Below are 12,500 nucleotides of genomic sequence, written 5' to 3' on the forward strand. Positions count from 1 at the left end.
GGTTGATCATGAGGACGCTGTTCCACACAGTCCTCCAGAGTCCTCCTGCAGGCTGCGCTCTGACCTTGCCCTCTGACTCCGGGGCGCCTGAGGTCAACCATGAACCACACCTGCAGATGTCGGGACTTTACCGGGTGAGAGAGAGGTGCCAGGCGGGACTTTACCGGGTGAGAGAGAGGTGCCAGGCGGGACTTTACCGGGTGAGAGAGAGGTGCCGGGCGAAAGTGTGTGTTTCTCCGGTATGTGAGGGCAGTTAGGGCCGGCAAGATGTTAGAGTAGGTTTGTTTTTGTCGATTTTTGTAGGTTTTTGTCGGTTTGTGAGACCGCGGTCCTGAACTCCTTCAGATCATTCCGCTGACGTTTTGCGGACGTTTTGCGGACGTTAGCGGCTGCTGACGAGCGTTCTGGGAACATCCTCTGGTCAGGAGGGTATCGAGACCGCGGGACTGAGACCGGTCGCGACCTCGTCCTTCAGACGGTGTTTGTGTAAGTGGATCGGGGCAGACCGGCGCACGCGTGTTTTCCGGCCCGCGGGGACGTTGGCGGCGGTGCTGCTGGGAGGGCCCAAGTGTGTTTTGTGGTCAGAGGTCAGGGAGGCTGTGGCCTGGGGTCACCAGCAGAGGGCCCCCTGGGGAATGAACAGCCCCCGGTCATTCAGGCTGGCTGGCCCCGGGGGCAACAGGAGCGACTGGAGCAGATGATACTGTACATCATTCATACCACAGTTTCAGTCCGCAAGGTTGCCGGTTTGAATCCCGCATGGGCTACGAATTGTATTTTCAGCGCGGAGTGGTAACTTTAAGTCCATGGGTTAGAAATCATTATTCATGGGAACAGGAGCCTTTTTAAAGTAAATTATTAAGACAGTCCCTGGCCTCAATTTTGATGATTCAGGATTGAGAGAAAGTGAGCGGTGAAAATGCTCTCCTCCACTTTTATGATTTTGTAGAATTTTAACGGCTGCTGGCACACTAGGCTTTGCGCTTGATTAGCTTTTTCCTGCCAGAGAGTCTCTTCTTCCAGAAACCTGCCGCTGGGCGCCCTGTATGCTCTCCTTCTCCTCAGTGAATAAAAGAACCGTGTTCTAGTGATCAGCTTTCAAAATGAAAATGTCTCCTTCTGTCTGATGCCGTAACCTGTGGCTGTCTCCTTGATTAGCTAGACACCCCTGACTGATCCATCACTGCTGGACACACTTATCCATCCTTCCCTCCCTCCCTCCCTCCATCCAACCATCCATCCATTCATCTTTCCGCCTGTCACTCAGTGTGTGTGTGTGTGTGTGTGTGTGTGTGTGTGTGGACACCTATCCATCCTTCCATCCCTCCCTCCATCCATCCAACCAACCATCCATCCATTCATCTTTCCGCCTGTCACTCAGTGTGTGTGTGTGTGTGTGTGTGTGTGTGTGTGTGTGTGTGTGTGTGTGTGTGTGCGTGTGTGTGAGCAGAGACCTGACAGGGTTCTGTATAAGGCTGAGATGCTGCCCAGGCCTTCATATGGCTGAGTGCTATTAGGGGCTGCGCCGGGCCCTCGTGCTGCATACAGGATCAGGCGTGGGCACCTGGAGGCAGCTCCACCAATCATCCTCCTCCGCGCCGCTCGGCTCCATCGTCACTCCTCACCCACACGGTCGCCACCGTCCTAATTGATTACTCGGTGAAAACGCTGACGGGGACCGCGCATGGCCGTCCGGTAGAGACGGATCGGACCGAACATTTAGCCCCATCCATATCCATTAGTGAGGAGATCTGAGCTGCGTGGGTGTGTGTGTGTGGGTGTTCTCTGAAGTTGCACACGAGCCAAAACACACACGGGAGCTTCCCCCCTGAAGTGTGCCCCCTCATATAATATCACTGGGGTTGGCCGTGGAGGGGTTTTAAGTGGCCGTGCTAGTTAGGGAATATGCTGACACGCAGACTACAGTGAGCTCAATATATTGGTGTTTTTTGGTCAGATGTACCAGATGTGGAAGGTTTCATTCTCACACGCTGACTGCGCGTCTCTCTGAGAGGTTTCAGAAATCCCGCTGAGCGAGTTCGCGTCCACTTTCAAGCATTTTTCAGACAGATTAACAGTTCTGGTACCGGACGTTTTGACAGGCGGAGCTCGGCGAGGGAACGCGCCACGAGATCCTGTTCGCTCTCCGTTGTTTAGAAGGAAACCGGGAGAACGATGCAAGCACATTAACGTCTGAATATTTTTACGTTTTATTATGTTTGCGCTAAGCAACGAAAATATACAATTTTCATACCTGGCTGAAATTACTACAATACAATACCATTGTTTCCTCAGTGACGCAGACATAAAAAAGTCCCCAAAGAAATTCATCACATAATATTTTATTGGAAGGAGTATTCATAATCTCATTAATTATTGACCAAGTTGTTTTCATATTATTACTATTAAGTTTATTCCTGTAAGAAAACTTAAAATTCAAAGGAGATGGGTTGGTAAGGTATGCTTTGTAAAGTTTATACTTTTTTCTCATGGAGTTCTTTAACCCTTTAGTGAGCCAAGACATAGATTTTTTTGGGCACAGTTTTGTATTCTGGTAGAGGAATGCAATATCAAAGAGTTTAGAAAATAATTCAAAAAATATATCATATGCTTTCTGGGCATCTCCCTCCATCTCCACCGAATGCCATGAACTTTCATTCAGCGACAGGATGAACTTTTCTATGTTAGATTGACAAAAGCTTCTATAAGAGTATGTGTTCAATAGAACAGGGGGAGGTGAGAGGTCAGAAAGATCAGCAAGCAGGACACCAGATACCCCGGGTCATCAGTTGAGTTGGTGAGTATGTTATCAATAAGAGTTCTATTTGTATCTCAATCAATCAATCAAAGCTTTATTTGTATAGCGCATTTCATACCCAGAGGCAACACAATGCGCTTTACAGAGAACAAGGGAGGTGAGCATACGTCCCACCCCTACATATTCCAGAGGGAAGCAAAAGAACAGTATCACCCGGGGGCCAGATAAGTGAGCTGTAAACATTCTTCCCTGACCCCTCTCAACAAGGCGATCGAGCAAGCTCCTGGAGTATGTTTGTCTACCGGCTAAGAACATTAGAAACATAATTCTTGTAGGTTTGGTGATGAGAGGGTAAAAGGCAGAGGCATTCAGATGGTCAGCAAAAGCACAGGATTGGGGGTGCATAAGATTTATATTCAAGTCACCCAACAGATAACATGACTTCTTCTCTGATGAGATTTTACTCAGGGAAGTAGTTAGACAATTAATAAATGAATTAGGGTTGAGATTTGGGGGCCTATAAATGCAACCAATAATAGCACTGGTCTTCAGAACAGCTGTAGTAAGTTCAATGAATATAGCTTCCACTTCCTGGCCTAGAGAAGTTGCTAGGTCAAGGCTAAGAGAAAATTCTCTCTTGTTAATCTTGCAAGGATACACCAACACCAATCCTGTCTAATCTGTAACAAGGAATACGATTGTATCCCTGGATGTTAAATAGGGACACTTTCTCACTTGTCAACCAGGTTTCTGTTAAGGCAATTATCTGAACTATTATACTGAAACCTGTACAATAAACCTGTGATTTTCGACGCTTCAAATCCCACGTTGGTTTTCTTCATTGCAAGAACCTCGCACCTCCCTGTTTCATCTCTCTCTCTCTCTCTCCCTCTCTTTCTGTCCTCCTTTCATCCTGTCATCTCTTTCCTCTGTCTCCCCATCGGCAATTAGCTCTCACAGCGCTGGGTAATTAGGCTCTCAATCTTTAATCACCACAGAGCCTGAGCAGAGCAGGGACACGCACACACACACACACACACACACGCACACACACACACACACACACACACACACACACACACACACACAGGGAGTGAAAGAAAACACGTTAAGTGTTTACTAAGAAGTACATTGGTTCACATTCTCCCACTGCAATGTAACTTCACAACTGAACAGACTGTTATGCTCTCTCTCACACACACACACACACACACACACTAATTACTAATGACGACGCAGAGGCTTACAGTACCCCCATGGCGCTCTGGGCAGCCTACCTCAGAGGGTCGCCACGCGCGGGAAGCCGTTGCGTCCCTGTCCTCTCCTCGCCCCCCCGTGCCTCTTCCGGCACACACACACACACACACACACACACACTCTCTGAAATACACAGGAGGACGCGTGTGAGCACGTCTGTGTCCACTCTGTGGTTCACCTGGGGACAGGGGGGTGTGGTGATAGACCTCCCCGCCCCAACCAGCCCAAAGCGCCCCATGGAGACAGACGAGTCATCATCCCTCCTACAGGGACGTACGGATGTTTCTGGAAGCCTGTGGGTGTCTGGGGGCGGCTAATCTCCCCCCCTGCCCTCCCGTCAGCGCCTGGGGGAGGGCAGCGGCGCCCGGCAGAACCAGAACCAGCCGCCCAGAAAACACAACACCGCCAACACAGCCGTTAGCTGCAGCCAGCCAAAACATCAATACGTAGCCTGGTACTTTAAACAATTGAACTCAAAAATTTCAACAATGGCCCACAATGTCTCTCTCTCTCTCTGTCTCTCTCTGTCTTTCTCTTTCTCTCTCTCTCTCTCTACTGTATGTCTCTCTCTCTCTCTCTCTCTCTCTCTCTCTCTACTGTATGTCTCTCTCTCTCTAGGTCTCTCTGTTTTCTCTCTCTGTCTTTCTCTTTCTCTCTCTCTCTACTGTATGTCTCTCTCTCTCTCTCTCTCTCTACTGTATGTCTCTCTCTCGCTCTCTCTCTCTCTCTCTCTCTCTCTCTCTAGGTCTCTCTGTTTTCTCTCTCTCTCTCTGTCTCTCTCTCTCTATGTCTCTCTCTATCTTTCTCTCTCTCTTTCTACTGTATGTCTCTCTCTCTCTCTCTCTCTCTCTCTAGGTCTCTCTCTCTCTCTCTCTCTCTCTCTCTAGATCTCTGTTTTCTCTCTCTCTCTCTCTCTCTCTCTCTCTCTCTCTCTCTCTCTCTCTCTCTCTCTAGGTCTCTCTCTCTCTCTCTCTCTCTCTCTCTCAGCAGTAGTCAGGCAGGGTGGGTGATATTCCGGCCGTGTTCTGTGGTGTTTCTCTCCCCGCTCACGTAGGGCCCGGGGCCAGAGAGCTTAGCCCAGGGGAGATCGTCTTCTCTCACCCTGTCAGCCCGCCGGACACGAGAGGGATTGACGAGGCTCCCGTCGCTGTGCTAGGGACGGCGGGGGGGGACGAGGGGGGGCAGGGCTCAGGGGAAGGGGGGCCGGGTTGAGGTATGTGTGTGTGTGTGTGGGGGGGGGGGGCGCAGGGGAAGGGGGGCCGGGTCGAGGTATGTGTGTGTGTGTGGGGGGGGGGGGGGGGGGTTCTGGTTGAGGTGGGTGTGTGTGTGGGGGGGAGGGGAGGGCTCAGGGGAAGGGGGGCCGGGTCGAGGTGTGTGTGTGTGTGTGGGGAGGGGAGGGGGTTCTGGTTGAGGTGGGTGTGTGTGTGGGGGTTCTGGTTCTGGTTCAAGACGACACTTCGTCGCGCTGCCCTGAACACGAAGGGCCTCCCGAGAAACGTTTCGGACGAAGCTCTCTGTCTGACCGCGCCTTTGTTGACGGCGCTCGTCCCCAGAGTTACGCTAGCTAACCCGTCTGCTGTTTGTGCTTCTGTGTTCCTCAGTATGAATTTAAGGCCAAGAGCATAAAGAAGAAGAAGGTCAGCATCATAGTGTCGGTGGACGGAGTCAAGGTCGTCCTCAGGAAGAAGCAGAAGGTAAGGCTGGACCAATCACGGAATGACCAACCAATCAGAGAGCGCAGGGACCACGCAGGTCGCCGCCACACACATACTGTACTTAGATATCACGGATGATGTTCTCAAATCCACCTGAAACTCTTCATTCCACCATCATCATCATCATCATCATGTCCAAGCTGTGAACTGCTTGTGCCGATCTTTCGACGGAACCGTTGATGTGTGAGGTGACGTCGTGGTTGTTGATGTTCTGCCCATCTCCCCCCCCCCCCCCTCCCCTCCAGAGAAAAGAGTGGACCTGGGACGAGAGCAAGATGCTGGTCATGCACGACCCCATCTACAGGTACGCCTCGCCTAAGGTCTCTGACCTTTCCCCCTGCCGTACAGGAAGCGGAGAACGCCGACAGTAGCTAGGCGCCCTCTCCCGGTCCTCTTACCACGGCTCCTCCCCTCCGAACGGCGGTCGCCTCCGGCCTCGCCCAGCCCGGGCGGAGAGACGGTGCGCCGGGAACGGGCGCCGAGCGCAGTCACACTCACCGGGAGCGAGATCCACGTGCGTAGGGAACACATGAATTATCCACGGGTCACGCGTGTCGCCCGTAGAGCGCGCGGCTCCCCGGGGATGTCCCCGATCCCACAGAGGAGGGTGGCCTGGTTGCGTCACAGCCGGGGTGACGGACGGGGTGGCACGTGTCCCCTAAGCCTCTGAAAGGGAGCTGGAGTACGATATGAGCGCCAGTGTCCCCTTCGACCACGGTTAACGCTCCCGTTGATGTTGTAGACGTGAGCGACTAACCCTCGGATGAACTCTGCGCTAATGTGGAATGTCCAGCGAGCTTGTGTGTCGTGTGTGTGTAATCAAATCACGCGCGCCCGTGTGACTTTTCTGGGTGCGTTCCCGTAAGGTCTCGTAAGGGTGCGTACAGTAAATAATGCATTTCCCTGTGGGCGGATCTCATTTGGCACGTGCAGCGTGTGTGTGGGCGTTTGTGCGCGTGGGTGTGCACGTGGGTGTGTGCGCTCGGAGTCCGACATAGAGACGAGTAGTCGTCTACGGCCCGGTTACCTCTGCAGTGTTTTCGCAGCTTAGCTCTGAGCACGCTCCGTGTGTTCCTAAAAGACATGGTTTATAGTCCTGCAGCAGTCTTGGGGCAGGGGGGAGGGGGGGGTGTGGCCTGACCTTGGGCTCTAGATCCTATCTGGCGCAGGGACAAAGACAGAGGCTGGTGACATGCCTGCTTCAGCTTCGCAGAACCTCACCCCCAGATAGCTCCATAGCTAGGAACCGGGGAAACGTCTGAAAAACAACGCCCACGGAACCCGTAACGTCGGTCGGTTATGTCACAGCTATAAACAATGCTTTAACTGTGCATATCTGTACATTAATTAAATATGAACACACAGTACTTTGTCTGCGTAGTTGTGTAGAACATCTCCGCTTTGCTCCCAGTCTCCTTCATGCTCTAGATAACTCCAGTTCTTATCATACCAGACCTTTAATCATTTAGCAGGACAGGCACCTATGAGTTGGCTACAGACACACACTGCTCTGATCTGCTTAAATAACTCATTATGCAAAACATTTATCAAACGGGCTTAATGGAGGCTTATTTTAGCTCAACTGGGAGAGACTGATGTCTAGCTGCAATCTGGGATTCTTCCAGGATCTTCTACGTGTCCCACGACTCGCAAGATCTAAAGATCTTCAGCTACATCGCCAGAGACGGCTCCAGTAACTCCTTCAGGTGCAACGTCTTCAAGTCCAAGAAGAAGGTGAGAGAGACCAGCCTACCTACACCTCCCAGACGAAAGGCCTGGACCCCCCCCCCCCCCCCCCTATCTCTCTCTCTGTCTCTCTCTCTCTCTCTCTCTCTCTCTCTCTGTCTCTCTCTCTCTCTCTCTCTGTCTCTCTCTGTCTCTCTCTGTCTCTCTCTGTCTCTCTCTCTCTCTCTCTTTCTTTACTCCTCTACAGTGTCCTCTCTTTCAAGCTGAGTGCTGTCTCTGTCTCTTGCTGTCTCAGATAATTAATTGTCGTTATATTGCTGTGGAGTGTCTCACAGCGGCTAGTGTAGTTGAATTAAATTCAAAGTCTCATCTTTCAACGTCATCTTTTTTTCTCGCTCTCTCTTCATTCTCTCCGTGTATGTCTGTGTGTGTATGTGTGTGTGTGTGTGTGTGTGTGTCTGTCTCTCCCCTCTCTCAGACTCAGGCCATGCGTATGGTGAGGACGATTGGCCAGGCGTTTGAGGTGTGTCACAAGCTCAGTCTGCAGTTCGCCCAGCAGGACGCAGACGGACAGGCGGACGGAGAGAGTGACCAGTCCACAGAGGAGGCCCCCGCTGAGGGTGAGAGCCTGACACACACACACACACACACACACACAAACACACAGTCACATGCACACACAGCAACACAGCCGCACATACTCACATATCTTTTCACTAATGTGTGCGTACTGTACGTGTGTGTGTGTGTGTGTGTGGTCCCAGGTCGCCAGCTGACGGGAGCGGAGAGTGAGGAGGAGGAGGAGGGTGGCAGGGGGGAGGCGGAGCCCCCTGTCAGGGAGTCACTGTGCGAGCAGGCGGTCAGCGAGATCCTGGAGAGCCTGGCGGATCTCAAAATGGTCAAGCCCGGACAAACCATCATGGTGAGGCCGCACGCGAGCGCAACCACTCGGACAATCCCGTCTTGTCGGGCGCACGGCCCAGAAGGGTTTCCGCACGGCGGCGGCGAGGACAGCGGCGCTCACAGAAATATCCGTAAAGATTATTTATCGCTCGGCGTCACGGGGAGCGTGACGCGACGACGAGCGTTTCAGCCTCGAGGCTTTCATCAGCGTCGTACACGGCAAAGACAGGAAGACTTCGATAGAGGAACCCGGGTGCACCCCCTTCAACTGTCTGGGAAAAGCTTCTCTCTGCAGGAGTATCGCCTCTGTCGCCTCCTCCCTTGTTTTAAGGCTGTTTCAATATCCTGAAACCTCAAGGAACACACATCATGGCCTTCAGCACTTCAAAGTCTCGCTACCGGAGAGTGTGTTATGATATGTCGGTAAAACTAAAAGGGAACTGAAAGGATATCTGAGCATAAAAGTAGGATGAAAAATCCGCTGCGGCGGACATTTTAGTGCCGCGGGCCATGATGGGTGTTCTTTGAGGTTTCAGGGTATTGAAACAGCCTTTAAAGAGAGGATGACACAGAACAGTTCTGCTGAGTGAGAGCCTCGTGAGACCATCCTGATCTAGCGACCGCACATTCGGTTTCACTCAGATCAGTCTGGAACATTCTTCCCCCTATCTCGAACGATTACTGTGGGCTGGATTTCTCCTCTGGACAGACTAACTCCTTCAACCAATCAGTGTAGTAAAAGTTTTGCCAAATCCAGTCGGAAGAACGGCGAAAACGTCTTTTCCTCCGAGAAACTCGGAGCGGTGTTTATTCTACTAACGTTAATGTTACTGCTCGTCACTTCGGGAGACTGTTTTGCCAGCGGGCTGCATTTTCTGCATTTTCGCCCATCAACTACGGGAACCAATGAAGGGCTACGTTCTACTGGGGGAGGCAGAGCAACAGTCAAAACACAGTCCCTGATTGGCCCGGTCAAAACGTAATCAAAGAATAATCATTCGAGACAGGGGGAAGTCCAGACTGATCTGCGGAGTGAAACTGAATGGGAGCTCGCGAGATCAGGATGGTCTCACGAGGCTAGCGGAGAGGGACAGTTGAAGCGGTTCCTCTATTTAAGAGTACTTCCTGTCTTGCCATGTACAACACTGATGAAAGCCATGAGGGTGAAACGTTCATTGTTGTGTTATGCACAACACACACACACAGAGTCCAGAGAAACACCCATACACCCATACAAACACACATACACACACATCCCCCCCCCCCCCCCACACACACACATATGGCGGAATATCTCAGTGACAGAGACAGTTCTCTTCACAGTAGCAGCTGGCCAGGAAGGAGGTAGCAATAGCACACACACACACACACACACACACACACACACGTTCCTGCTTGAACTGTTGCACTCTGCTGTCCAGTACTGCTGTGCTGTGTGTGTCTCTCTCTATAGACTCTGCTCTGTAGACACACACTCTCCCCCTCAGCACTGGTACCCGGACTGATGTTGGCTCCGCCCACTCAGGGCTCTCTGACAGTGAGAGAGAGAGAGGGGGGGAAGAAATAGAGAGCGAGCGTTGTGCCGGCGGCACGCCCACCCGGAGGCGGACGGACGGGCGTTTTCTGTCGGGCGGCGCCGCCGGGTCCCGGAGACGCATCACGGGTTTTTAGAACATTCAGTGTGACAGCGACGGGACGCCTCTCTCCTCCCGGGGTGGAGGAGGAGGCGAAGGGAGGAACAGGAACTCCACCGATGGGAGGGGAGACCACCCTAATCCCAAAACCGCTGAGAAGCGGGAACGCCATCTTAGGTTCTGGGAGGAAGCTTCCCTAATCCCGCTGAGGGGCTCACTCACATCTGCTCCATGGAGATAAGAGCGTTTGGGGGGGGGGGGCAGAGAGGAGGAGAAGGAGAGAGGGAGGGATATAGACAGAAAGAAGGAGAATGATGATGGGAGGGATACAGAAAGCAGTGGCGGAGAAAGAGAGAACATAGTTTAATGACAGAGGAGCAGACAGAGAGGGGGGGGGGGGGTGAGCTCCGAGCCTCGTAAAACAACACCTCGCCTGGCGGCGAGACGGACTTCCCCCTCCCCGCTCACTCTGGCGCCACGGCAGCTTACCGTAGGAAGTCATTTGAAGTTGAGTCGGATCTGGACGCTACCGTGGACGCTTTGCTCCCCGCCTCAGTACCGAACTCCCAAACATTCTCCGCCCAGAGGATACATACCGACCCAAACTCTCTTGTGTCTCCTACTGTGTTAGGGCTCCCTCTAGTGGTCAGATGTGACCGTTACACTGACAGGATTCCCACGAGTGCTGGAAAACCTGGAAAACAGCTGACCAGTTTCCAGCCATGGAAAACACATGGAAAATGGTTGCTAGGTTGTTGTCGTTGCATAGTCTGTGAGAATCTCCCATCGCCACTGATTGGCCGACCACATGAATCGGGCAGTAATAAACGAGTGACAAAGCTTATCCCCAAAACCTACATCCGTTGAGTCAGACTAGGTCTGGCTATGCGTCAGGGGTTAGGGTTAAGGTTGTGGTTTGGGTTAGGGCATAGTACGAACAGTGGGCATGGCTATTCTTATGGCGGTGGTAATAACAGAATGACCCCCCCCCCATACACACCCAAAAAAAGCACATTTTCACACACACCTTTCTGCGTGTGCATGAAGGATGTCATGGAAAAGTCTGGAAAATGATCTCAGGAAAAGAGTAGCACTGGCTTCTGTACTCTCTCTTAACCCCCCCTCGCCCCTCTCTAAATGTGTCTCTCTTACACACACACACGCACACACACACGGTACACTCCTCTCTCATCTGGTGAACGCAGCTCTCAAGGATAATACACACCCACACACACACAACCTCTCTCTCTCATCCCCTCTGGACGAGTGGAGACGTGGAGGCAGAGTAAAGCTGCTTAGCAGAAGATGCCCGTCTCTACCCACATCACACATGACTGCCGGTAGAAACACACACGCGCGCGAACGCACACGCAGGCCACTGATTGTCCCGAAGGCACAGCTCTGACTCATCAACCCTCTGGGATGAGCTCAGGGGGATGCTAGTTAGCCAGCTAGCTCTCCTCCTCCCTCTCTCTCTCTCTCTCTCTCTCTCTCTCTCTCTCTCTCTCTCTCTCTCTCTCTCGGCCGCGACCGCAGTGATCAGCCGTCCCTGGCCGGTGGAGGGGACTAGCGGGGGATGGAGGGATGGAGAGAGAGACGGAGGGGGCAGAGAGAGAGAGCTAGCTACCGTAGGCTAATAGGCTTATGTCGATGGAGGGAGACCGAGAGAGAACGAGAACAGGTCACTCACTCCCGGGGGAGTTGTCCACGACCTGTCTCTTCATCACAGTCACAGTTCCTGGCACTTGTTCCTAAAAAAGTGGTGTCACACACACACACACACACACACACATACTGGTTCTTGTATCACAGGGAGGACATAGTGTCAATGGCTCCACCGTCTTAAATATTTTTATATTTTGCATTGAGTGTGTTATATTGTATTGTAAGGTGTGTGTGTGTGTGTGTTTTCAGGACTTTGAGAGTCTCTCGGTCTACACGGTGACGCCCTTCAGTGTCAGTCCCAGCGGCCATTCCTCTTCCTCCCTCACCCCCCTGGCCGCCCAGCACTACGTCCCCTCCTCTTCCTCCCTCACCCCCCTGGCCGCCCAGCACTACGTCCCCTCCTCTTCCTCCCTCACCCCCCTGGCCGCCCGGCACTACGTCCCCTCCTCTTCCTCCCTCACCCCCCTGGCTGCCCAGCACTACGTCCAGCTGCTCCAGCAACAGCTGCAGCAGCAGCAGCAACACACACAGGTGGCCGTGGCACAGGTAAGACACACACACACACACACACACACACAGGTGGCTGTGACACACACACACACACACAGGTGGCTGTGGCACAAGTGAGCCCCCCCCCACCCCTCCCCCCCCCCCCCCCCACACACACACACAGGTGGCCATGGCACAGGTGAGACCCCCCCCCCCACACACACACACACACACTGTTGAATGTACCCAGACCATCTGTTTATAGTAGTGAGGTGTCTGTCCATCACAGTGAGACACAGCTGCATGCAAACTGTGTTTACTGTCCTGGAGAGATGACCTCACACACACATATGCGCGCACGCACGCACACACACACACACACACACACACACA

At 52.7% G+C, this 12,500-nt stretch overlaps 1 protein-coding gene across 1 annotated transcript in view; it reads left to right on the forward strand.

Annotated features, from left to right (window-relative positions):
- LOC311312094 (carboxyl-terminal PDZ ligand of neuronal nitric oxide synthase protein) overlaps positions 1 to 12,500 on the forward strand; it is a gene marked incomplete at its 3' end in the record, with an annotated part of 45,294 nt that overhangs the window by 16,774 nt on the left and 16,020 nt on the right. The window contains exons 3-8 of the mRNA XM_084441963.1: positions 5,617 to 5,709; positions 5,976 to 6,034; positions 7,356 to 7,464; positions 7,895 to 8,036; positions 8,181 to 8,338; positions 11,868 to 12,164. Of these exons, the coding sequence (XP_084298089.1) occupies positions 5,617 to 5,709; positions 5,976 to 6,034; positions 7,356 to 7,464; positions 7,895 to 8,036; positions 8,181 to 8,338; positions 11,868 to 12,164 (858 nt within the window). The remainder of the gene's footprint in view (positions 1 to 5,616; positions 5,710 to 5,975; positions 6,035 to 7,355; positions 7,465 to 7,894; positions 8,037 to 8,180; positions 8,339 to 11,867; positions 12,165 to 12,500) is intronic.

The sequence above is a fragment of the Borostomias antarcticus genome (assembly GCF_949987555.1).
Source record: "Borostomias antarcticus genome assembly, chromosome: 8".
Classification (NCBI taxonomy): domain Eukaryota; kingdom Metazoa; phylum Chordata; class Actinopteri; order Stomiiformes; family Stomiidae; genus Borostomias; species Borostomias antarcticus.